The sequence below is a fragment of the Tubulanus polymorphus genome, chromosome 11 (assembly GCF_964204645.1).
Source record: "Tubulanus polymorphus chromosome 11, tnTubPoly1.2, whole genome shotgun sequence".
NCBI classification, from domain to species: Eukaryota; Metazoa; Nemertea; class Palaeonemertea; order Tubulaniformes; family Tubulanidae; genus Tubulanus; species Tubulanus polymorphus.
This window is the reverse complement of record NC_134035.1, coordinates 12,643,678-12,671,531: the sequence shown is the minus strand read 5'-3', so window position 1 is coordinate 12,671,531 and position 27,854 is coordinate 12,643,678. Positions and strand designations below refer to the sequence as shown.

Sequence of the window (27,854 nt, the reverse complement as noted above, 5' to 3'; positions counted from 1 at the left end):
AAACGACCGCTGCAAGAGAGCGAGTGAGAGAGAGGAGAGAGAGAGAGAGCGAGAGAGAGCGAAAGAGAGAACCAGGAATTAAACACAACATCCACAGTCACTCTCTGTAATGGAGTTAATGTACACCCGCAATAGACACGCTTGTGGACGCAATAAAATATGGATGCAATTCAACGCAACTGCCACAATCCGACGAGTGAATATTATCGTCGCATTGACCGTTACACATTATAACTGAGGTAAGCTAAAACGAGATACGATACACACGGATCGGTGCTGCATCGGTTTACCCTGGGGTATTGCGTGCGTGTGCGTTACACCTACTAGTAAATGGTAATACTAGGTCTCTGATCTTCAGCGCGCGTAAGTTCTTTGTTTTTTCAACACGATCGCGCGAAATACTCAATGATTCACGAATATTAAAATGGAAGATTTGAAGAGTAGCTTCTCGTCGTATCTAGCTGGATGAGACGTTGTTCTTCGTTTAGATGCTGCTATTAATTGATAAGAAAAAAAAACGGATTTCGTCGGATTTCGACATGTACAAGTGCAATAAGGCCCAGGGTAGTTCCAGGGTGTGAAAAAATATTCGGATTGGACTAATTCTTTTTACGGATGCCGAAGATTTGGCAGATTTGTATCCGTTTGTTACTATTCAACAAAAAAAAAAGAATAAAAGGTTTACAATATTCTACGATGTAGGAATTGAATAAATAACTGAGTCATAGGCTTTAGATGAAAATCGAAACGATCAAAATGATATGTAATAGATCAGTAGAGAGAGAGAGAGGGAGAGAGAGAGAGAGGGGAGGAGGGAGGGAGGGAGAGAGGGAGAGAGAGGGAGGGAGGGAGGGAGGGAGGGAGGGAGGGAGGGAGGGAGAGAGAGAGAGAGAGAGAGAGAGAGAGAGAGAGAGAGAGAGAGAGAGAGAGAGAGAGAGAGAGAGAGAGAGAGAGAGAGAGAGAGAGAGAGAGAGAGAGAGAGACAGAGAGAGAGAGAGAGAGGGGAGAGAGAGAGAGAGAGAGAGAGAATGTACAATCGATGTTAACTATTCTATTCTTAATGATATACATCTATGTATGTGGCTGAGACTTAGGTTTGGTTTTTAATCTGCTGATGAACTGATGGTACAAAGACAGTATCATCACACTTATGGTCAACTGACGACCGATATAAGAATGCATAAGTCGGTATATATCATCATACGTCGATATAATCTATCATCAATGTGTCCTGTTTCATGACGCGCGTCGGGGATGAAAGACCCAGAGACACAACATCGTAGGTTATCACCTTTTACCGCGTAAAATCATTGGACGGGGTCGTCAAAATACCCGACGTCGAAAGACGAAATAAAAGAGGTCATTTATTATCGATAATGCGTACTGTTACCGAGGAACAAACAAATAATTGTGAGAAAAACTGAAATAGTGTTTGACGTTTCGACTCCAAATTCCCTGAGTTGATATTTTCAAATCTCGACCAGCGATTTGAAAACTGATTTCGAAAAAGTGTTTTGAAAATAGCTCGTAGAATTCGGGTGAAACGTCACTACTCTCTTATTTCTGAAACTCACTAGATAATTGAATCTAAACGTCACTAAACTCTTAGTTTTCTAAAATAGCTCAGAGAACTGAGTCTAAATGTTATGACTCCTTAGAGTTTTGAAAATGGCTCAGAAAATTAAGTCTGAACGTTAATTCTCTAGTTTTGAAAATGGCTCTTAGAATTCTGTCGAAATGTCACTACTCTCTTAGTTTTTCTTCATATGCATATTGTGGATTTAATTTTTCGACATATCGGCCGTCAAACGGTTCACTCGTCTCTTAATTTACTGACGGTCGCCGCTCGCGATCAACGGCCAATATGGCGGGGCACAATGAATATTTCTTGTCTGACTAAACGAGGAAGATACAGGCGGCTGCAGCGGCGGGATAACCGGTGATGATGCACCGACACACAGAGTAAATGGCGTTGACACTTACAGCAATATGATTGATCGCGATGTTTATTTTACTACCTAATGCACTGAGTTGATATCAAGACCAACATCCGTGTCAAATAAAAACGTTTTTAAAGCGACCAGTTAACACACAAATGCTTTTATTATTATTATTTCAACGTCGAAACACTTCGAAGGTTGTACAAACAATCGCGAGGCAAAGGTTAGATTAAGCACCGCAGCGGCGTTGTGTGTACGATGAACTATTGTTTCGTGACAAAAAAATTGTTAACGTTAAAAATCGGGTAATATTTCGTTCTATATATGATATCGATATATATATATATATATATATATATATATATATATATATATATATATATATATATATATATATATATATATATATATATATATATATATATATATATATATATATATATATATATATATATATATATATATATACGTACGTACTTCTTTAGATGTCCGTAAACATTTCAATGTGGTAGAATATCGTGTGGAAACGTTCGATTTTATCAACAACGAGAAACAAATTGTTAATCGACGTTTTTGATTTTCGTTTTTTCGAGGCATTTGGTTCCATCGGTCTCAACTTACGCGAATGCGGATTACACTCGAAAGCCCGCAGCCGGGGTCGCTGCAAAGATGGTTACGATTTAACTGGTGGACAAATACCAATAATAATGCAATTTCACTATGGCATCCACCAGGATCCTCAATTCCATAGTTTTTGAGTTGATATTTCGATTCTACGTTCGACTAATGAACTGAAAATGAACCGTTTTCAACTGTTAAAACGTTTGATAATTTCAAATTTTAACTCTTACTCCCAACTGTGAAACTGAAACCGGTTTTTCCATCAGTCGCAGCCCCTGTTGTATTTTACACTTCGTAACTTCGGTTAAAATGCAAACGTAAAAAGATGTGATGAAATTGTCGAACGAACCAAGAAATACCGAAATGCTATCAGTAGCATGTAGAATGACTATTAGATAGCGAAAGATTGTGTATTTAGGTCTTGGAAATATCTTGAAGCGAACGTAACCTAACACCATAACTGTAGCCATTATCACATGAAACAAATGGTGAAGATGATTTATATAAAAACGTTGTCACAGATTAATCGAATAGTCTAGTGTTACTCGAGCAGCTTATGCCGTATACCATCAGCTAGCGTTCGTCGACTATTCCTCATTTTAGCTTTTACGTTGATCATTTTACAGGCGACTAACTCGTATTGAATCGAGTAAGAGGTATACGAGAAGAAGAGAAGAAGAAAAAGAGGAGAAAGAAAAACGTCGTATCATCGTCACACGCGCTACTGTGTGGTAGTTGTAGTATAGTAATGGTATAGACCCGAATGAGAGACACTCTAGTAAGTGGTGGGATGTTGCAACCGTTTACGCGGCGGCGGCGGCGTCGGCGGCACTCACACGCTCAGCAACACTTCTCTAACGTTACTCGGAATTAAGAAGCGACGCTAGGTAGACGTTAGTTCGTTTCTCCGATGTTCACATGGGAGCCATCCTACACAGCTGGACCACATGGAGGGGTACTGTGACCGATACTGGGGTAAGATATATTTACGTTCATTCCGTTTCTAGCGTGCTTTCTTCCTTGTCGATGGTTAAATGTAAAAGTCGTCAAGAAATAGATTTGGTTAATTGAAAATCTCATTCCAACGACTGGTCACAGTCAAGGTTCATGTATTTTGCATTTTGTATGTTCTTGAAATAAGGGATTTCGTTTTCAAACTAAGCCGGCACTTTCAATTTAGATTACATATTTGACGCCTGAGCCCCAGTTGCACAGTCGGGGCTTCATAAGTCTTAAATATTAACACCTTACTTAAAACTAATAGGTGTTGTGTTGCTAGATCGTTTGTATAAGTGAGATGGTCTTAGACTAGTCTTATGTAAGCCAATACTATACAACTGCCATCCCTGGATATTATACAATGAGTCAGTTGACGCCGGTATGAATTATGAACTCGGTAGTGACAATTAACGTTACCGGTCGCTGTAAAATTTCCATCAGATATTCAAACGATGAAAGGTACAAACATGTATATTTTTCGCTCCGGCAGAAGATGTTCACCAGGGAGATAACGTAAGATATCTTTTTTTGCGATAGATGAAAGTATCCGAGGAATTTTAAAATCGAGTAATCGACTCAATCGTCCACTTGAAAGGTCGGTAAACGTTCATTCGGATGGAAAACAATTTTTTTTTCTAATTGTTTTTAAACTGTTTTAAAAAGTTTAGTTGAAGAAGTATTCTATACTGACGTGTTCGCAACACCGTTACAGTTTCTACATTGATTCGTTGATCTCAAACTAGGGATTGTCCCTGTTACTTATTTAGTTTGAAGATTTTGGTTGATTTTAATTTGATTTGTTGTCCCTCACAAACTCAACGCAAAACGCTCGGGAATGAAACAGCGGGTTTGATTTTGAAACCGGAAATCGAAGTGCAAATGTCGAAGGATTTTTAAGAGAATCACGATTTTGGTAAAACGCTGATGACGTGTTGATAATCTTTTCCATGAAAATGAACTTCAAAGGTCGCAGTCACAAATTCATTACTTTGATTCAAGACCGGATTAAGTCTATCTTAAATCTATAGCCGATCTAACAACTCAAGACCTGCCTTAAGATTTAAGTTCACTTTTGGACTTAAGTCGTGACTGTGCAGTTGAACATAACTATGGGTTGAAATTTGATTCAAGGCTAAATTAAACATTGGAAATCAACCAGGTTTTAAGAATACTTGTGGAGTGGAACTTAACCAAACGCTATGGAAAATAACCAGGGTGTTATTTCAATCGTCACTATATCAGTTATCAAGGCGTTTGAACCCCAATGACCGCTGAGCAACTGGGGCCCAGTTAAAAAAAAGAGAAGACAAAACCCAATCTTTGGTTTAGTTGCTATTGGTTAGTTCATGTAATGATTATAGCAATGGTAATGATAAGACTTTATTTCCTGAAATAAGAAATTGAATATACATACATTAAAATAATGAAAATGATAAAAAAAAGTTTATTTTCTGAAATAGAAAGTTGAATATACAAACATAAACGTTGGTTATACAAACTTTAGTATTATACACCTGTAAAGATGTACAGGACAGATATACATTTACTATTTATAAATTTTTTTTTGAAATGAATTCTGCCAAAGAATGAATAGCTTGGACTTAATTGAATTTAAAGAGTTTAAGGAGTGATTTAAAGAGTTTCTTTCAAAAGACAATATTGATTTTATGTGAATATTATCGTTTCGATAGTTTTTACCGTTTAAGATATTGTAGCGGTTTTTAGCACAGATTGAGGTCCGAAGTTTTATGATTTATAATTAAACAAATTACAGATGATTCAATCATTAATTGCTTCTATTTCTAGGTTTTTTTCCACATTTTAATTGGGCTTGCTATTAGAAAATTACAGGTTTGAATATCAAACCAGTTGCTGGGGGGTTGATCTCTATTTTTGTACCTTTTCGGCGGCGCACCCAAATCTAAAAAAAATCAAACATGCAGTATTAAAATTACCCAGTTCTGCAGTAATTATTTACAATTTGAAAAACATTGGAAAAGATAAGTCAGATTCAACCGATTACTAAAGATCTTTCTCTCGATCTGCACCTTTGAACCGCCCCTGTGGCACAGTTTGACTCTATGGTTAGAACATTGAAATGCAGTAATTCTAACTGAAAGAGTAAAACTTAACTGTGAAAGACGTATTCTGATTGCATGACATGGCTAGGAAAATAGCAGCATTTCACCAATGCTACAGTCGCTAATTCGAGTCGCTAATTCGGTATTCTGTACTGTTGTCAAGCTCGGTGCTCGGTGTCTCTCTCATTCTCTCTTTCCCTCTCTCTCCCTCTCTCTCTCTCTGTCTCTCACACGTTGGTTTTTTCGATCGCAGCGGATCACGTTCAGCGATGCGATCCCCTACTGATGCTACGGAGCGAACAGAGCCGAGATTTGATCTCTCAAAATCTATTCCCAAACCAGGTCTCATTGTTTGTACAATCCATTCCCAGCGCTTATCTTTCCAGTTCGATGACCAAATCATGAGACAGACTAGAAGAAATTCCATCATTTTCCCCGACAATTCTATTGATTTTATGTGTGTATGTGAGAGGAGAGGGAGAGAGAGAGAGAGCTATCAGTGGCCCGGATTAGACTCGGAAAAGATACATTCCCCGATAAACACATTTGGTGTGTTATTAACAATACAACATCACCGCTGGCTCGTGTATATCGTTAATGTGCCGAATGTTAGCATCATCACTGATCACACTTCTCTTCGCAGCTCGCCACCACCATCAGCTGTCGTACATTTTATTTGAACCGCATTAACCAGTATTCGCCCTTGATTAAGCTTTCTATCCAGCCATAAGATTTTCGTGGCCGCTAGAAAAAAACTTTCGCCGGCTGAAGAGAATAATCTGTTGAAAGATATGAAACTGAAGTACTTTATTTTAGCTAAATGTCGAGTTCTATATCTCTTTGAATTAACTTACCACCATTTGCATCGAATCCAGCTGATAACGGGCGGTATTTTCAGAAATAATCTAGAAATATGTGAGAATTGTCCTGAACGTAAATTATAGATTCATCTGTTTGCTAATAATCTTAATAATATCAACAAAACTGAAAAATCAGTCCTAATAAGCTATTTGTGTAAAACTGCGCGTCCAGTTGCACAGTCCACTTCACACCAAAAGTTGTCTTATGGCTTAGCTTAAGGCTGGTCTTACAGTTGTTAGATTCGCTATAGAACTAAGACGGTCAAAGGCCGGTTTTGAATCTAAGCTATGACTTTGCAACTGGCCCCTGTGTTCAAAAATGGTATTGAATCATAAGACTTGTCTTAACTTGTTTGGTTATGGGCGTGGAGCCAGATGGTCTAAGACATGTCTAAAATCTGAGTATCTGCTGCGCAACTGGCCCCTGGATCATTGCACAATATAATAGGATGAGCAAATTGCAGAAATGTATGGACTGAATTTAAGACGTTTTCAAACTGTGTGTTCCACTTAGTGCTGGCTCTTCCGTGACAATAAATATCAACCCTTGATTACTCTATAAATCTTGTGAACGCTGCACAGAAAATTCCAGCACTGATGACACAAAATTTTATACATACATATAAACCTTCAACGACACATTCTTAGAAAGCGATCTCTAAAAATACACACATCGCAATAAAAGCATTCTTTAAGGCCGTTTTTCCGTCTCAGATCTTCAAAACCAGGCTGCATTATACGTCTGATCTATTAAGGTCGTTTGGAGCAGTCCTCCAAATGAAAGTGGTGATTTCGCTATTCAGCGGTAACTGTGAAGGATTACTGTAGATCGTCGATGCTTTGTCTGACGATCTGTTTTATGTCGCATTACTCGAGAGAATTATTGCGTCGTTTCTGTATCCAGCCCTTGTCGTCATTAATGTTGATTTCATCGGCGCGTGAAAAATAAACATAGTTAAGGCTGAAAATACTGATGATGAGTGCTTCACCGCCAGTTCTGGACGTGGTTGATAGGCAGTTCACCCCGGTGCCGGGTTCCAAATGCGTTTAACAGAGCCATCGACGTATATTAAACTCTAGCATATACGTGCATGATAAAGGTTACGCACCTGACATCGCAAAGCGTCATTTTGGATTTTGGACGTCAAGTGCTGGCTGCTGACCCGAGTGAAAGGTCGAGGTTTATTTACTGTAATGCCCCAGCACTCGAGCCTCGATGAGAGGTGGGGGGGGGGGGTGACAATTAGTGTCCTCGATGCTCTTGTTCTTCAATTCCACTAGTAAACGTTACTCAACAGCAAAGCCTTTAAATCTCATAATGTAAGCTTGCATTGCATCTTCTGCTGTAGTCGCCTTGTCCGGGATACAGACATGCGAATTGTATGAAATGTATACCCTTGTCACTAGGAAAAGTGTAACCTATGGGTGAACTTCGGTTATCAGAGTTTTAGTCGACTATAGTCAACTAAAACTAAACGAAACCGAATGCCAGTTAGTCGGAACTATGGTCCGGAAATGGTCGACCACGGGATTGAGCACGGTCGTTTAGTTCCGACCCATTTCCAAGATGGCTGAAACTATGAAACACGTTACGACCGAACTATAGTGCGTTCGGTTATTAGTTCCGACCACTAGTCGACTAGCTACGAAAACCGAAGTTGGCGCTGGATGCATCAGTGATCCACGCTCACCCGGCAGTCACTGTTGCTGGTGATGTTTGACAGTGTGAGATTCGGCTGTGTGATTATCGGACAATTATCGGCACACAAAACAGTCTCGGAACGAACGGGAGGGAAATTTAAACTAATCAGTATTTTGATCGAAATGTTTTCCACTCTCGCACCGTCGCGTGTAGAGATGAAAATTGCTTTCGTCTTCAATACAAACCACGCATTAAAGGGTCTGATACGGAACGGGGGTGTGTTTGATAGCAAAATGAACTTTGAGGTTTCGTCAATACAATAACGCGACCGCCATCAACACAATAAGAGGCAATGGGTAATTTCTAAAAAATGAAATATTTCTGCAACAGGTCGCGATTTGCTTTCGAATTATTTGTCAAATACAAGAGATTAAGATTCATATGTTTTTAAAGTTGTTTCGTGATCGCAAGATCTAAAATTAGCATTTCATAATATTCGCCAACGTTAGTCGTCGTTTCAGCAATATTGATACGTTTTTCAGTCGGTCAGGTTTTTCAGCGGTTTATATTAATTTTCAACTTCTCCTGTGGGCGTTTCAATGAAAACAGATTTAGATATTCTTGAACGACTTGCTATTCAGACGTTTATATATTTTTCGCTGTAAGCCTATCTAATCCTTGATATTTACAAATTACACATAGGTCTAATTTTTTCAATGACTCGAATAACTGGGATTGGCGGTGGGAGTTATTATAACGTTAAGCGCAATTGTAAAACGACCTTTCTCGTATAGGTTTATATTTTATTCCGGGGGATTAAACACGTTACGTATATTCATGGAAAAGGCATCAACCCCTACAGGAATTAGGGAGAGAGGAGATTCAGGAGGCGAGCTTGCGTGGGATCTAATTCGACTTATTAACAAATGAAATCACCTCTAGGGTTAATGACATTAGTTACTTATCTTTGATTAAACAGTTTTTTAGGTCCCGGTCTTAAAGGCCTTAAGCGGTTGTGGTCGTCATTAACGCCTAGCAATTTAGTTCTTATAGGGCATTTGGGGCATTTAGGGTATTTAAGGCATCTAGAGCACCCGGTACAATTGGAAAGGCGCCAGAGTAATAGTATTTCATTTTTGTCATAATTTGAGTAAGACCCATGCAAAGAAACTTTGAAAAGTCAATCTCAGTTTCTTGGCAGACGAAAACGTATCATTCATTTAATCAAAATGAGTTAGAAATTATAAATCAGCGCGCATTATAGTTTTGTGAACTGTTTTGGTCTCTAAACTCGGACGCGACTTTCAGGTTTAAGACGAGCGTTTAATCCGTCATAGACTTGTTTTTGTATCGCGTGTTCGCTATGAATGTAAAACGTTTTCGAGGAAAGAAATCAGTCTAATGTACAACACTCCTTCCTCGTCTACCCAACCAACTCTCTCTCTCTCCCTCTCTCTCTCTCTCTCTCTCTCTCTCTCTCTCTCTCTCTCTCTCTCTCTCTCTCTCTCTTCCCTTTATACTCAGTCTCTCTCACCCTCTCTATCTCCTCTCCTCATGGACTAAATGTATAACACATCTTTAACTCTCAACCTGTGGTCGATAGTGATGGTGAATATACGTGTTTCTTTAAACCGAACAGCCTCCGGATTATTGCCGATCCTATAATAATATTTATCATTTGAATAATACACCGCACGCGCTATAGATTTGACAATAATGCGACGAATAGGCGCCAATTTATTACAGATATGATGTATTTATTGGACATCGTTTCGAAAAAAGTATCATCTCCGAATCTGGATCGATTCTTATATTTACGAATTTCGGCGAGAATTTGGTTACTGGGCCACTGATTTCGATCTGTTATTCGCAGTGAATTGGTATAAGAATCGAATTTGTTGAATCTATACTGGCGTCATGGGTCTATTCTTCAGCCGGTTTGCGGATGAAAATCAGCTAGAAACGATTGGTTCGAGGGGTGGAGAAACTGCATAACAGGAGATATATGATGATATGATAAGGGAAGATATAGGACGCGTACTAATATGAACAAGATCGATTCTAAATAACGAGTATCAATAATTACAATTTCTGTTGTTAACATGTAGTGAAATGTCTACCAGTAATCCTTGTACTTAAAAGTAAATTGATACAAAATACAGGAATCAACGAAAATAAACATTCGAATTATCAATTTGGAAAGAAATCAAGACAAAGCTCACGGATGGAAGGGTTAGAGGTAAGGGGATAATTAGCAATAATTTTCGGAGAAGGGGTAGGATAGAAGGTGTCTGGAGGGAGGAGGGAGGGGTCTCTCTCTCTTCCTCCCTCCCCCTCTCTCTCTCTCTCTCTCTCTCTCTCTCTCTCTCTCTCTCTCTCTCTCTCTCTCTCTCTCTCTCTCTCTCTCTCTCTCTCTCTCTCTCCTCTCTCTCTCTCTTACGAATCACACGATGAATTATGTATGAATCCCTCTCACGACACGCACACACACATACGATAGTTCGCGAAGAGGTTTTTTTTATTGCTCAAAAAAGAATTCTTAACTGGGGTCTGATGAAAGTAACGAGATCCATTAACGGCGCATCAGAACCGTGGGATATTGTGTGGAGAAAAAATACGTTAAACACAATCGGTGATGTTGTCACAATGGTTGCATTTCACTGTCTTTATCTACCGACTTATCAAAGAGTCGCAACTATTAAAGGGGCTAATATCGTCTACACAATATATCCTTAACCAATGAAAACCTAATGTTTATAACAACACGATGAATAATGCTACGCCTTTCAATATGGGTATAAGCATAACCTGTTTGTGCCCGCTTTGGGACACGTTGTCATGAAAATAAACGACATTTTAAACAAAAAAGTTGAAAATATATGACATTTTAAACAAAAATGTTGAAAATATACGACATTTTGAACAAAAATGTTGAAAATATACGACATTTTGAACAAAAAAGTTGAAAATATACGACATTTTAAACAAAAATGTTGAAAATATATGACATTTTAAACAAAAATGTTGAAAATATATGACATTTTAAACAAAAATGTTGAAAATATACGACATTTTGAACAAAAAAGTTGAAAATATACGACATTTTAAACAAAAATGTTGAAAATATATGACATTTTAAACGAAAATGTTGAAAATATATGACATTTTAAACAAAAATGTTGAAAATATACGACATTTTGAACAAAAAAGTTGAAAATATAATAATGAAATTTTAAACAAAAAAGTTTCAGACCTCTAATATGGAATCCAACGCTATGAATTGAAAAATCAGAGTCAGGAAGTTGTTTCCTTGAGCTCATAACTTATTCGAATACTGACGGAATTATAAAGTCTCAGACCTGTTTCAACCCGTTCCGCAGCTTTTCACATTTTCGTTAGTTTTATCCATCTCTGAAAGTTTCTTAACTTAAAGTTCACATTTTGTCAGTTCTACAGTTCGCGAATCTAGTTTCACAGTTTTTGTGTTCAGGAATAGACTATACTCAGTTCATTGCCTCTACTTTTAACCCGTATCAAACCCACAGTGAAAGTAAAGAAATCCAGGTTTCTTGTCGACTAAAGAAAACTGGAAAAAAAACTCGCGAATGTACTTAAAGTTTCTTAATAAAAATGAAATGCTTACAATAAAATTGAAATTTCCAGTCGAATGACGACAATTCAGTAGAAGTGACTATTAAGTAACAATTAACCGCTGGATTTCTTGAGATTTTCAGAATTGCTGAGTATTTTGTTGTCTGAAGTAAAACATTTAGATGTGGCTGAATTTGTATTGAGGTTGGCCTGTTTCTAGGCTAATATTATGTACATGCGATGATAACATTTCAGAACTAGTTAACGGACACCGAAAGAAACCATGAAACGGCGTCGATTTGCTTTTGAATTAGAGAAAAACCACAGTTAGAAAGAAAACCTATTCGAAAGTGACGTTTTCACTATATTGATACGGAATATTTTCAAAAATGAATGTAAGAGAAGTTGCCTCGTAGAATTGTGTCCATACGTCGTATACTCGCATAGTTTTCCTATCTTGTCGTTGCTCAGGGCACCGAGCTATACTGCAGGGGGTCGCACCGGGCTATACTGCTGGGGGTCGCACCGGGCTATACTGCTGGGGGTCGCACCGGGCTATACTGTTGGGGGTCGCACCGTGCTATACTGCAGGGGGTCGCACCGGGCTATACTGCAGGGGGTCGCACCGAGCTATACTGCTGGGGGTCGCATCGGGCTATACTGCTGGGGGTCGCACCGGGCTATACTGCTGGGGGTCGCACCGTGCTATACTGCAGGGGGTCGCATCGGGCTATACTGCTGGGGGTCACACCGAGCTATACTGCTGGGGGTCGCACCGTGCTATACTGCTGGGGGTCGCACCGAGCTATACTGCTGGGGGTCACACCGAGCTATACTGCTGGGGGTCACACCGAGCTATACTGCTGGGGGTCGCACCGTGCTATACTGCTGGGGGTCGCACCGTGCTATACTGCTGGGGGTCGCACCGTGCTATACTGCTGGGGGTCGCACCGAGCTATACTGCTGGGGGTCGCACCGTGCTATACTGCTGGGGGTCGCACCGTGCTATACTGCTGGGGGTCGCACCGAGCTATACTGCTGGGGGTCGCACCGAGCTATACTGCAGGGGGTCGCACCGTGCTATACTGCTGGGGGTCGCACCGAGCTATACTGCTGGGGGTCGCATCGGGCTATACTGCTGGGGGTCGCACCGTGCTATACTGCTGGGGGTCGCACCGGGCTATACTGCTGGGGGTCGCACCGAGCTGTACTGCAGGGGGTCGCACCGAGCTATACTGCAGGGGGTCGCACCGTGCTATACTGCAGGGGGTCGCACCGGGCTATACTGCAGGGGGTCGCACCGGGCTATACTGCTGGGGGTCGCACCGGGCTATACTGCTGGGGGTCGCACCGGGCTATACTGCTGGGGGTCGCACCGTGCTCTACTGCAGGGGGTCGCACCGAGCTATACTGCAGGGGGTCGCACCGAGCTATACTGCAGGGGGTCGCACCGAGCCATACTGCTCTATCCAGCATCACAATCACCACAGACGGAATGTAAAAGCGGGGTTCTTCAATCTGAGGGAGGGGATCCTATATAAAATACTAGAGCTTCTTCATCCGCGGGTAAAGCTCTCACGCGGTAACGTTGGAACGTCCCTAGGTCCGCTCCTATCCCTTCTGGCAACGGAATATGGCAGAAAAAGCGAATTCCTCAACATATTCATCTTTGATTTACTTAAAGGGCTATGATTCTGACCAGTTTAATCAACGAGTAAAAAGTGTCTTTTTTCCAGTTTAGAAGATACATAGACAGCGATGTTGTCTATGGAAGCCTACCTATTGGCCTGTTTGTACGGAATCATTTTTTTCGCTGTCGGGACGTGAATTGATGGATAAACGGGTATAGTACATGAGTTAGAACCACTCACTCCGGGGCGAGCTGGATTTATCCACGTGTGTGTGTGTGTGTGAGTGTGAGTGTATGTGCGAGAGAGAGAGAGAGAGAAAACCAGACATTGATGGGAGAAGATAAAATTTATACCGCTCTCAAAATAAGAAAATGAACTTGTAATCACGAAGTAGAACAGTCTTGTCGGTTTAGAAAAAACCCTTCGCGTTTTAGTTATGACTTAATTTTAGCTGTTTTAAACACTGGACCTTTGATTGCACACCCGTTCTTGGTCGAGAAGCGATATTTCCAAATTGTGTAATTTCACCAACCATCTACGCAATATGCGTAGTTAAAATTTCGATTTCAAAATCAAACAACCCCTTCTGACTGGAATGGACAAAATGGACACTTGGATAAAAATAACACTGGAAATGAATTTGTGACCCTCGTGACAAATTCGACCACTAACTATGGTTTTGCCCTCTAATTGTCGTGCTATATTCCCCCCCCTTTTTAAAGAAACGGTACTATATATAGTGACGTTTGGAGTCTTGAATTCTACGAGCCATTTTCAAAAACTAATTGAGTAGTGACGTTCAGATTCATTTTTAAAACTGTTTTGAAAATGGCCAATAGAGTTGGATGGAATTTTCCTTAACAAGTTTGAACTACAGACAGCCACTTGGTTGTGGAAACAATCAATCTATCAATGTTTAAACTAATAGGATTAATGCAGTAGGAGATCTTCAGTAGGCGTTAGTCGATAGGGAGGACGAGAGTGATTTTAATTCTACACTGTTCCTCATTCGCAACACGTCTGTTGTCGCCGGTTCGGTACTTCAGTCGTAGTTTGCGCGTAGACTGGTTTGTACCAGCGATATTGCTGCAGTAAAGTGGAGTAGTAGTTTGCGGTTTAGTTGTAGAGAGAGAGAGAGAGGGAGAGAGGGGAGAGGGAGAGAGTGTGTGGAGCGATTGAAGGTTGATTGTGGTGCTATCTGTTTCTCTCGCTGTTCAAACAGGTTACAGGTGCATCTTCATAGTAAATACAATTCCATCTGTCGTGAATAACCGAGAACCACCTACATCATCAAAACTAACTATTACCACAATGTTTTAAGCGTGTAAAAACTACGCTATTTTATGGTGACCCCACACGCGGTGGGAGTTTATTTTTTTTTGAAAGGAAGTCTCTCTATTATCTACGCCACTTTCTATAGAAATATTCAATAACTTCCCAGCAAATTTGGCTAACTCGACCTTTACCCCAATCATTCGGCGTGTTTTATTATTTTTTTAACGCTTTATTTTCGAGACGGATTGGAGTTGATTTGTAGTTCCGAAGGGCTATTGTCCGAGAATCAAAATTTTAGTTTTCGCTGATGACACCACGCGAAATGTTTCATTGGGTGCCTGCAAGGCCCACATGGAAATAGCACGCTACAATATTTGTAAATTTATATATTTTCTTCTCTATTTCATTTTAATTGTTTAACTTTCTTGTAATCTTAATGTTATGCTTTTCTGTGAAATGAATTGAAATACATAAAAAATGAATTAACACAATACATGAATACTTATGATATACCGGGACAATAATTAGTTGAATATCAACATATATTTGAACACAGAGAATTAGAGGATCGACTAAAAGGTTTCATAATTTTTCGGGCAAAAAATACACAGATTATACACTAAAAAGATCTTTCGAAACCGCTTTTTCCTATAACAGCCATCATCCATCATCAATTACCCGTAGACGTCTTAGAGAGCTTTATTTCTGCAGAGAAAACTGTGAATCTTAATCCGCAACTTTAACATGATATTTCGTATGGCGGTTTTTGCAATTTTCAACCTATATATCGTAGTCTTAGTCGACTAGGATCGGTGATTTTGACTTACTGTATCTACCGTATATGTTTTAACTCCGGATTCGAGTTTCGCAGCTCATGAATTTCCAACGATAGAAACGACGACGACCAAGTTTAACCACAATCATCGAACAACTACGGATTTTGATTCATGCTTTCTATTTATCTAAATTATTTATACTGGAACAAAAACCACGAAATCTAACGTAGGATTTTGTCATCGATGGGTTTTTTTCATTATGAGTCAACCACGCAGACTTTTTGTTATCGTCGTAAAAATAGTTGAAATACGTATCAGCGAAATCATCGGGTTTTATACAGAAAAATGATGTGTCGCTGGTGGTTTAACTAGAATTGAAAAGGTTTGTGCTGTATGTACGTATAACGCCTGTGTGGTATAGGGGCTATTTCCTGGAAATGAACCCCAGAATTCTCCCATATCGTGTCTACAGTTTCGAATTTTCTTCATCTTATCTGTTCATTGATGGTTAACATCTTATTCAGACCAGCTAAACGAAAACGTATGTTTACCAACTCGATATACAGCACGATCCTTTTCGGTTCGTGCACACGAACTGCCTGTTTTCGTAAATGCACACATTTTCTAGAGGACACTGACTGTCTTTTCTCCGACGGAATTTTGTCAAATTCTTCCCTGAAAAAACTAAAATATTATAAGTTGAGAAACCCACCCAAAGTGAAGAAAAACTAGGCGAATTTTGAAAATGGCTCATAGATTTGTGATTTGAAACGTCAGACTATCTCCTAGTTTTTCCTACTTACGGTGGGTTTATCAACTTATTGACATTATACGGCTACTTGTCTTTGGAAACCAATACTTCATTATTCTCTGCAAAAACGGCTCAGACTTGTCTTGCTCATCCAAGTTTTTCGCACATCCTCCTAACCTCGATAAGGTTCTCATCCCCACAATACGTTGCCTTCACCTTTTTCGATTTTGAGACACACACACGTGTGTGTCTGGGGAGGCTGTACATAGAAAATTCAGTATTTCTTATTAGAATTCACTTTTTTTCGTTCTCTCTCTCCCTCTCACTCTCCCTCTTCCCTCTCTCTCTCTCTCTCTCTCATTGCCTCTTATCTAAACGGCATCTTATCGTTTCTTGTTTTGCTCGTGTTAGTAAAACTTAAGTACTTTTTCACCCGAATACATGACATAACCGTCTGTAAGATCGCGGATAAAACACGAGGCATTGCCTTAGTGTTCGAACACTAATTCCGCACCCTCAGTTAACAAGTGTCTACCGGAACAGGTGAGTCTGACTGCAGGAGACACTCTTCTCTCCAACTTCCTTTTTGATTTTTGAAAAAAAAATATATGAATATCACTTTAAATAGACTTTAAACGTTAGAAACGATAGACAAAACAGAACCCGATATAATTGCATCGTTCCCTTGTTAATGATCTCATTTATTTTGATTGAAATAGCACAGTGTGTTATGAATTCTGAAATAGTCGGTACAGAGAGGGAAAACTAGAATATCGCGATCGTTCTTTATCATATCTTTTCCTGTTTTTTTTTTTTAATTAAGAATTAAATCCGAACAAATTCTTGTCGCCTCGAATCATTTTTTGAATAAGATTTGTTTCTAGAATAGATAAGAACATAAGAACCTGACCATTTTCTCGAAGGTCTTGTGTCGAATGATGAGGTAATGAGGATGAGGATCGCTTTTGACGTTTTTTTCCTTACGTAGGTCTTTAGCGCCATGGACTCTAAAATAGAGAGTCGCCCTGCAGGAGTCCGTGATTTATCATATTATCTACGCTCGTTTATATGTTTGCGTTTATAATTATTCAAACTGTTAATTCCCTAACTCAATCAACGCATTTGTACGGAGTTAACAGATTCGAAATTTTCATTTTCCTTTAAGCGGTGCACGTGTACTGTACTGTGTAGTGTGAATTAATCATATAAGGTGACGTTATTTGTCAGGGCTTATGCGGTAAACTTATCATTTTTGAAAGACTTGAGTTTCAGGCAAATTGTGTTGATACCGAGCAACTGAGAAAGTCTCTAACCATTTTGGAATGCGCTGGAACACGAAACAAAAATGCTTGTTTCTGGACCGTCGCCCGAAACGCCTGATAATCTTTCGATAGTTGTTTTTTTTTTCTCTTCGTAAACTTCCGTCAAATGTCACCTGGCTGGCGCGGGCGGAGGACGGCCGGCATTAGCACGATCACCGTCGTCAGATTCCTCTTTCCGTCCTCGCTAGTCGCATTACAATCGACAAGCGCGCGCAATTATTCGATAGGACAAAAACGATGACCGCCAGATATAACCGATGACACTATCTTCGCTGCTAGAGGCGTTATCAACCCCCTCCTCCATCAAAAGATTCGCCATATTACTGATAGGATGCATGTCAATTTGTGCTCTTTGTGATATGATTATGTATGATGTATATATATTATGAGCCCACAGACAGACAGACAGGCAGGCAGGCAAGCGTTGATTGCCTGTGTTACTGGTCAGTCCGTTTGTGTTACACAGATATACATAATAGGTGGTCGGAAATGATGTCGATCTTGGCGCGAAATGTCAATACGGTTAAAAGCGATTAGACACACGATGAAACGGCACCATCAAAAAGCACAGCAAAACACGACACGACGGATGGTCGAGATGAGAATCGGCGAAATTGATGAAATATTCCGCAAGTCCGCGTTGATAGATCATGTTAGGTTCCTGCACACTCAGAATAAACCGAGTCCAAAGCGTTTACTTGGAGTTTAATTGGAACTGGACTGTTAATATACATGTATGTTTCATAGCAGAATAGCTCTGATGTGGATAATAGATAATAAGTTTAAAATCAACTATTCAAAAACCACCATATACTAAATATACCTGACGATTGGTCTCTAGAGAGAGTCCGAAACGCCGTGTCTTTTGATTTTGAATTTTGATAATTGAAATTTTAAAACTTTTAAACTTAGTTTAGCTGGTTTTAAACTCATTATGTTTATCTGATAATTTCTTCATGACACTAGTATTGCTGAAGATGACTGTATAGTTTTGACACGCCGAATAAACTATTAGTGCAAGGAAACATTTCGGTCTTCATTTTACATAAAATCCGCCGACGACTTGAGATATAACCGATAACAGTAGAATTGATCCGGGCAGTTTGTCGTTTAAACAAAAGCCAGATTTGTTGCTGCTTTTATGACACATTCATTTCTTACGTAGGAGGGATTTTACTGGATCGTCTCCGAAAGATAAGTTCATTAGTAGCTTCTAGTCGCTCTCGTATCAATCTCCCGGGTTTTCATCAACTGCGTCGCGATGTATTTTCCCCCGTGAAACTCCCGCCGGTTTTAACGGACAAGAAAAAAACTTCATCAGCTGGTATTATCGGTTGGATCGGGGATGGAAAAAGAAACTTGAATTACAAAATACTGATTAATGAAATTCAATCGCGTGAACACGAGCGGATATTCAAATTGCGTAGGCGGGTTGGCTATAATATGAGATGTACAAATGAGCAATAAACGATACCTTTAAAGTTCCAATTTGAGAGCTTGATAAAATCATCGTTTCATCAACGATTAAGTAGAACCCTCTCCAAACGCAAATGCCTCGGGTGATTATGAATATTCGACGTCGAATGAAACGGACAAAAAGTTTCAGAGTGATGAATCGTGGAGAGAGGGATAGAATAGAGATTAGAGGTGCAGCAGTCACACATATTCGCGGATTGAGTGCGCAGTTTAGATTTATAGAATGAATGATTCAATTCAATCTAAAGAATTTGGTATCCGTCCTATTTATATATTCGTATAGTCAGAGAGACAGAAGTAAATTCCATTTTCTTTTGAATTCAATCAGCAAATCATCTGAGACTTCGGTTTCCAAGGACAAATGAGTGTCTATGATTCAACCGAAGAATAAAACTCACAATTATGACGAAAAACTAACAGTGTGGTTTTCCTTCCATACCGGGGACGGTACTCTTAAGTAACGTTTCGACTCAATCCTGTTGTGAGCCATTTCCAAAATCGTACCAGTATTACCAATGTTGAAAATGGCTCATTAGAATTGAGTCTAAACGTCACTACTATCTTAGTTTTGAAAATGGCTCATAGAATCGAGTCTAAACGTCACTACTCTCTTATTTTTGAAAATGGCTCATAGAACTGAGTCTAAACGTCACTACTATCTTAGTTTTGAAAATGGCTCATAGAATTGAGTCTAAACGTCACTACTCTCTTTTGTAATGGCTCATAGAATTGAGTCTAAACGTCACTACTATCTTAGTTTTGAAAATGGCCCATAGAATCGAGTCTAAACGTCACTACTCTCTTATTTTTGAAAATGGCTCATAGAACTGAGTCTAAACGTCACTACTATCTTAGTTTTGAAAATGGCTCATAGAATTGAGTCTAAACGTCACTACTCTCTTTTGTAATGGCTCATAGAATTGAGTCTAAACGTCACTACTATCTTAGTTTTGAAAATGGCCCATAGAATTGAGTCTAAACGTCACTACTCTCTTCTGTAATGGCTCATAGAATTGAGTCTAAACATCACTACTATCTTTTTATAATTGCTCATGGTAATTGATTCGAAATTGCAAATACTTTTCTTGGTTTTCGTTTATAATTGTTGGTCTTTTCATCAATCATGCTAGGAGATATGATTTATCCGCTCCGAACGTTCACACTGTAGATTCCTCTTGTTTATTATAGACATGAAACTGTTTGGATGGATATCTTACACCAGACGAACGATAAAACGCTTTCTTTCTTTACGACCGAGTTAAGTCAACGTTAAGCTACCGAATTAGGGTGCAATTGACCTTTAAATATGCGCATCAATCCAAACCATTTAATGATGATTAATATGAGTTGATATGACCATTGGGATCTTATTGTAGAGAGATATGACCGTCGCGTGAATATAAATTAGCTAACTAATTGAACTCAAGTTGACTGTGCGACGACGGATTAGCTTTCTGATTACTAATTAGAAACCGTGGTTGGTGAAGTTTGTTCTCTTCAGTTAATTAGATATTGACGTAAAGCCATTTATTTGAATTACCGATGAAGAATTACTCTCCCCTATTTTTCTTGTAGCTAGTTTATCGATAGATTCGTTCCGTATACGATGATGATGACGATTGAACTAGAAATAAGAACTCAAGTGAATCGGATGAAAAGTTTAATTTTTTTATCGACGAAAAATGATGCACAAATGAATGACATTCACTCGATTCATTTGATTTTCCATCGAGCTGAATTAGATTTACGTATGAATACGAAATTAGTTGAATAAATGCCGACCGTGAGTCGAGAAAATAATCATAATCATAAAGTACAGAACAAAATTGTTGAAAAAAATTTTCGAGGTCTATTCCGAGTTAGCAACCTTCTTTTCAAACAACATGTCCCCAGGACGTTTACGTAATTCAGCATGTTTATAGCAGTTTTTGTAGTGTTTTTTTTATAGTAAGTTCGGGCCGGTTCTCCTGCACGTGTATATCGTCTCCCTCTCTCCCTCTCTCTCTCCCCGGTTCTACATTACGGAATGCCGACTACTGACAAATTGATATCTCATTATAGTCAATTTAGATTAACATGCCTACAGTGTTACGAGCGTGAAGTTTGTTTCATATTTTCATCCCGCGGGTCAGACTTACATATAAACAGTTTATGACAGATGTAACGCAACAAATCTATTGTTTATTTCTTTCGATCGTACTCGGTGTCCTGACTTTAGATTTCGGGAGCATATTTCCTTTGCACTCGGTTTCAAACCGTTACTATGTCTTGCAGTGAAGACGTCTCAGGTAGGTTTGTCTAATTTTTTCGTCCCGCCCCTTTTCCATTTTAGAATTTAGGCGATTACGAAGTCTTTGGTGTTGGTATCCTACATTCTTCTATAAGTTCTGTTGGTAGGTTTGATGATGGTAGGTCGTTAACAAACTAGTGCAAAAGGTGGCCATGTCGTGGGTTCCTTTCTCTGGGAGCAGGGTGGCCACTAACCTGGACAACCCAGCGAATCTGAAAAATTTAGAAAAAATCAGGAAAAACCTGGGGCCGGTTTCACGAACAAGTTTAGCCTAAAACGGTTAAGTTTGAATTGTTGTCCTCATTGAAAACATGAAGTAACCAATGGCAATTACACCAAAAATTTGAGTTTAACTTTTTTGTGAAACTGGGCCCTGGAGAGCACTTATCCACACTGTTAACTACATTTCCACCATGGCTAACTGGCCTGAGAGATGACGTACTGAGCGCCAACAGTTTGCGGTTATGATAGAGTAAGACGTAGTTCATCATTTCCGATTGGGTGACACGAGACATCAACCGAGAAGAGCTGTTGAGACACCCACCGAGTCCTGTTGTTACATCTTTCCAGGAAGGGATGTCATCGGTCATTACATCGTTTGCGCATATACTGCTGGTAGCACTTATTAAAACGAATGATTATTTAACTAGACTATGATGGATGAGTTAAAGGGATATAATAGATTATATCAAATGAATACAATTTCACCATTAAAATCGTTGTGTCAAAATCGTCAAATTAGCATAGTCTTACTTAGCGACTACCGGTAGGAATGAGGTGATAATGTATGTAGGAGATTGAGTCTCGAAAGACAGAATGTGTACAATTTATTGTAACAGCTTCAATGCATTTTGTCGGGGATAACTGCAAAATGATAAAGGAATTTCTTTGGATATCGTTGTTACAATAACAGGTAAAAACGAACGAGAAAACTAACTTGAAAGTTTTTTGACGCTTTGAAAACTGTACGCGTTCATGTTGCTTAGCATTATCGATAAAGAATGATATAGAATTTACGTTAGTAGTAGTTATCGATGCATGAAAACACTTTTTTGTACTAGTTTTTAAAAGCGTCAAAAAAAACTGTAAATAAAAAGGTGTATACTATTAAAATAATTTTGCAAGTATGTGTTGTTTAGTGTTAGCTTAAACGTACGATTACAAGACACTAACTCCGCACGTAAGAGAAATAGATATATTAAGAAGCGATAGTAAATAACTGAACACACGTTCATTCACACACACACGCACAGTGTCTGAGGGAGATACTAAGATGAATGGCTTCAGGTTCCGAACATCGTGGAGGTCTTACACAATACTTTACAGAAAAATCAACTGTTTCGACGCGTTTCTGATCATCCCCGTTCGTAACTTTCTAAACTAAAACACCTGAAAACGTATTTTCTCTTCTTCGTTACTATTTCTTTTCAGTCGGTGGTTTCTCAAACTGAGAGCTCTCTCTTCCTTTCAGAGATTTTTAATTTTCCGCGCACTTTATCTTAGGTTTGAATAGGCTAGGGTTTTTAAGTGCGGCGCATGTCCAGGGGCCAGTTGCATAGGCACGGCTTAAGAGCGCTCTAAGACCAACTGTAGCCTATCTAACAACTTAAGGCCAGTCTTAGGAATTAAGAGCACTTTTCATTGAACTTAAGTCACAGGTGTGAAATCAGCTTTAGGGTAATTTACGAATACTCAGTTCAAAGTGCCTCTGATCCTGATGGCAAACGGATGTTTCTCACTTAACCATTTTACAGTTGCTAGCCGCCATTTTGTTAGGGTACTTTTATCCGCATTTTCCCCTTTTTTAAAAACTATTTCTGTTTTATCACGTGATGAAGGTAGAGAATACGATATGTTGCATTTGATACTGTTTTCAACGGTTAATGTAATAATATTGATAATCTTAATTCATCAAAGTGACTAAACTTATATACTTTTATACTTACAAGAATATTTTGTGAAAAAAAAATTAAAATACGAAATAATTTTGTCGTTTAGCCTGATTGAATATCATCATAGTTTTATTCTTTTTCTTTTCATTTTGATATTAGATACAAGCACTAAATGGATGGTCTACACGTAGTCGTTCTTCTTCTGTCCTGTATTTGCTGCCTATCAAAGTGTGGAGCGTTTTATATACCCGACCACGAGCGCCATTATCACCACTCATCAAAGCAAAATACGCATGGTACGTATATACAAACTACTTCCAAGCGGGTCGCACCGACCTCATCAAAATCGTGAAAATAGGTTTATATACACTAATATAGGTCCTTGAAATCGTAGAAAGGTTTTTTACTATTTTGATAGTCAGACTCCATGAATTTATTAAATAGTGTCATTTTTTCACGCTTCCTTCATCTTTTGAAAAGCCATGTCAATACCCCGCAGGCCCTGGGACCGTACCGGTGTTTCACGAGGTGCCCGCGGGTATTTCAGTTGCCCATGTGGCATACACGTAACCAGGGAGGTGGGAGTGAAGTTCACTCCCACCTCCCTGACGTAACGAACCCCTGTCAGCGTCAGCTCGTGAGTATCACGCCAACTGCTTCCGATCGGAAAGTTTCCTTCCTTCTGGTCGTTGCGAAACGCGTACGTCACTTCCTGAATACGGACACTTATAGTTTAATGCAAACCTCTGGATCCAGTTCAATGAGTTCTCGCTAAAGATTTCGTCTCGAGATCTAAAACAGTCGAAATGAAATTATTTCGACTAGAGTCAAGCTGAACCCTTGGAACCGTGTGTTCTATACCAATTGGAATAAGTTGATCTGTATATGTAAACCAATAAAGTTAGTCAATGTTTAAACGTTAAAAACACACAATTCGTAGAAAACTCACCGGAGCTTTAGATCCCAATCTTCGTCTAGCGCGCGTAGTGCATTGGCATTGATCCATCGATTTGGATAGAAAGCTCTGGGTCCAGTTCCACACAACCGCGAGTTAAGATTTGACTCTGAGTTAACTCATTAAAAATGAACTAACTTTAACTCAAGAGTTAACTCTAACTCACAACTGTAGAACTGGGTCGTGGTGAGTTTACTACAAAATCGCGTGTTCCTAACGTTTAAAAAAATCTAATTTCAAATCTAAGCATGGATAGACTAGATGAACCCAGTGTCTACGGCCTAACAAATTAACTCTACTCTTAATGTTCAAAGGTTGGCACAAATTCGGAGTTGCGAAAGGATTTTCGATGAAAATTGCACTGCAAGGCATTAGTGATTTTAGGTGCCTGTTCAATACCAAATTCAACCATGTAGAGAATAGAAGATACGCCAAGTGCTCTGACAAATTAAGACGATTCATGATATTCATAACAATCTTTTACACCCGCTTATAGATAAGCGCAAAATAACTTGTCGTGATCGTCTCCAGAGACGTGTAGGAAAATTACACCGTATACCGAATTACGTAACCCGATAATGTCGACGATAATCTCAATATTTCGCGACGTCGCGATAAAATTTCGCTCGACATTTGCGTAAAAATATTGTCAAAGCGATTATAAATAAGGCGAAGTTCTTTTTTCCTCTATTCTCGGTAACCTGAACTCGGCCAGTGATGATCGGGCGGCGATTGCACGCCTCCGTTCACGAAAAAAATTGCCGTATTTAAAAGATCGTTCGTTTGTGCTGTGTGTGTGTAATTTCATATGCTCGTCTTGTGTTGATAATGTAGAAAATGCCAAACTCAGAAAAACAAGTCCGAAAAGGTTTCATTTACTTAATAATTTATTTTCGACATTTCGAGACTACCGTTTATTCTTACGGTCACCTTCAGGAATGCTGTCGAAAATAAATCATTAACTAAAAAGAAAACTGTTTTATGACTCAGTGTCTCTTTCTGTGGGATTTTCTATATCGTCGTTACAACAGGCTGAGAATGTTTCATCCATGGTTATTTTTCTTCCTATGTTCTCGTACAGAATCTCACCCATCGACGGCTAGACGGAGCGGGGACACGGCATTTTCTATATTTAGCAATATGCGCGGCCACGGTGCTGAACACTCCGATTCAGTTTTCGCCGAGAGACTTTTCCATTTATTTGATTTGAACGGTAAGACGCTAGCGGTATCTTATAAAGAAAATAAAAAAGTCAGAAATGTTTCCTCGAGCTAATATTCATTCGACGTTTTGACTTTATCCTGAAAGTCGTTTTCAGTTCGGGCTCATTTTGGTTCGTAGGTGTGATTTTATATCACCATTCACCGAGAGAGTGATACTCGCATTGTTTTTTCTTTCTAAACGTGGCTTCCTCTTCAAATAAACAGCCACTTATTTATCGAAAGAATCCCTCAAATATTGTCTGCATGAAAATGACGTCATCGACCACCTAATCTGCGACGTAAACTTGTTATTGTCGCATTTATAATGAATTTGACATTTTTCGTGGCGCTTACAACATCTTTAAGAGTCGAACTTACTGAACTTACTTAAAGAGTCGAAGATACCAAGCATTATGAATATATACATATATTTCAATGTTTTTAAAGAGATTTTCACAATTTTTCAGGTGATGAAATTATTGATTTGAGTGAATTTAAGACGACTTTAGAATTTCTGGGTGTGATTCAACCAGACTTCGACTACATATCATAGTATTCGCTTACGTGGTGGTCAATATAGACACATATCATCATGTCTTGGTGCTCGGCGGGTATAACCAGTGGCGACTCCTGGTGCCTGTATGCGTCACCATCGAGAATTTTCTGGATATACATACTACTGTTTTTCTGCAGTAAAACTTTCAAATTCCGCAGACGCCGAAAAAATGCGACGACGCCGGATTCGCGTCGGGCCGGCATCAATAATCGTTCACTGAAAAGAGACCTCGGATTATCAGACGGAGGCTCGCGACATTCGCATTTACAAACAACTTATAAAGTTCTAATTGATCGGAGAAACGACCGAATATTTATTGCCGACATTTCCGAAGTTCGGTATCGCAGGAGCTGAAGCGAATCATTGTCGAGGCGGGAGTGCGCGGATTTCCCTTAAGAGTCTGTCTGAGCGCGCAGTGCCGTCTTGATAGGAACTCCTCCATACTGTTCGCGTGCAGTGCGTGGGAGTCCGACTCCGGTGCGGCCGGACTCTCGGGGCGAATTTGTTAAAACCTCGGAAAGAACTGCAAATGAATGGCAACTATAAATTGGGAAATAGCCCCGGGGTTTAAACGGGCGTAAATAATCGATACAGATGACGGGGTTCGGCTGACAGAACAGTCTCTTACCCTCGTGATTCGAATCAGTCGAAATAATACGTGATCGGAAAACACGTAACAATTAACGAATTCCCTGATCGCGTTGCGGGCGGATAGATCCTTCCTGTTTGATAAGCCGATCGCGTAAAATAGTGCTCCCTGGTGTACCAATCAGGAACTAATGACGTACCGCGTGTCTATGTAAACCGTCGTCGTCGCCGAGAGACGACCCCGACAGAGAAAGTTCCGCAACATTCTTCTCGACCGCGAAAATCGAGAAGGTTGAGAGAAAGAAAACGTTGATGTAGCAGCAGCAGCAGCAGCGGGCGAATTTTTGATTATCGCCATCCCGTCGGACGTGGTTTATACTTGACAGCTGACGCTGGACGATGGCGATAGTCTGAAAAACGACCCCCTAAACTAACGGCCAGTCTCTTCGTATACGTTTAAACTGCTTTCCGATACACATTGCATTACATAGAGGCTATTTCTTCACCGGATATTATACGAAATTTATCTCAATGTCTTATGGGTTCACCCAGAGGGATGCTGGCACTTTGTCTGGGGTTCTTAGTCCTGAATATATCGCCTAGGCGATTGCTTACCTAAACCAGGAGTTAGGTTCATACTTAGTACGTTATAGTTCCATTAGCCATGAAAACAACACTAAAAAAAAAACTATAATGAATCTGTAAACTGTCTATGAACCCCTGCAGGCTACGCAACTCATAGAAGCTAATACATTGACCATACATTCACATTTCTCAATTAGTTGCTAAATTGAATTTTCGAAACTAACTTATCATTGAGAACAACGAAATGACCACAGGGTAGACTCCTTTCAAATCGGACCTTTTGGGACCATATAAATTTGTTCGAATTGAGTGAAATCTGAATTATTTTTAAAATGTCACGAACTATTGCAACAAACATCCGATTTAAATGGTTTAAATCTCTCGGATCCGACTTAAGAGGAGTCTACCCCGAGCGATATGGAACTACGCGTGGCATCGGTTTTTAGATCCGTCGTATTTCCGAGATGGACGTTGTACAGCGACGTTTGATTGCAGCGGTGAGTTGTTTGTCGCGTGTCGTTTTGTGACAGATGGCGACTTAGTCATCGTTGGCTAGGCTGAAAATATCGAAAACTAAAGACAACAAGAGACGTTTCTGCTTTAAAAAGTAATTAGAACGTGCATTTATGGGTTTAGCATACGAACCACCGCGCTCGACAAACAATGGGATTATACATCATAGGTGTATCGTAATCGTTCCTTATGGGCATGAAATGTACAGACATTAAAACATTATGAAAGTCTATTTAATAATGATGATGATATTAATAATGATAAAAATGATGTTGGTGATTACAACAATATAATAATAATTATAATAA

The 27,854-nt window shown here is 39.4% G+C and overlaps 1 protein-coding gene across 1 annotated transcript; it reads left to right on the top strand.

The window, feature by feature from the left end:
• Positions 1-119: 119 nt before the first annotated feature.
• Positions 120-27,854, top strand: LOC141912585 (uncharacterized). Its single transcript, XM_074803874.1, has 5 exons — positions 120-239; positions 3,188-3,536; positions 23,307-23,443; positions 25,184-25,315; positions 25,772-27,854. The coding sequence occupies exons 3-5, from the start codon at positions 23,320-23,322 to the stop codon at positions 25,855-25,857; spliced, it is 342 nt and encodes a 113-aa protein (XP_074659975.1). The 5' UTR covers positions 120-239; positions 3,188-3,536; positions 23,307-23,319; the 3' UTR covers positions 25,858-27,854.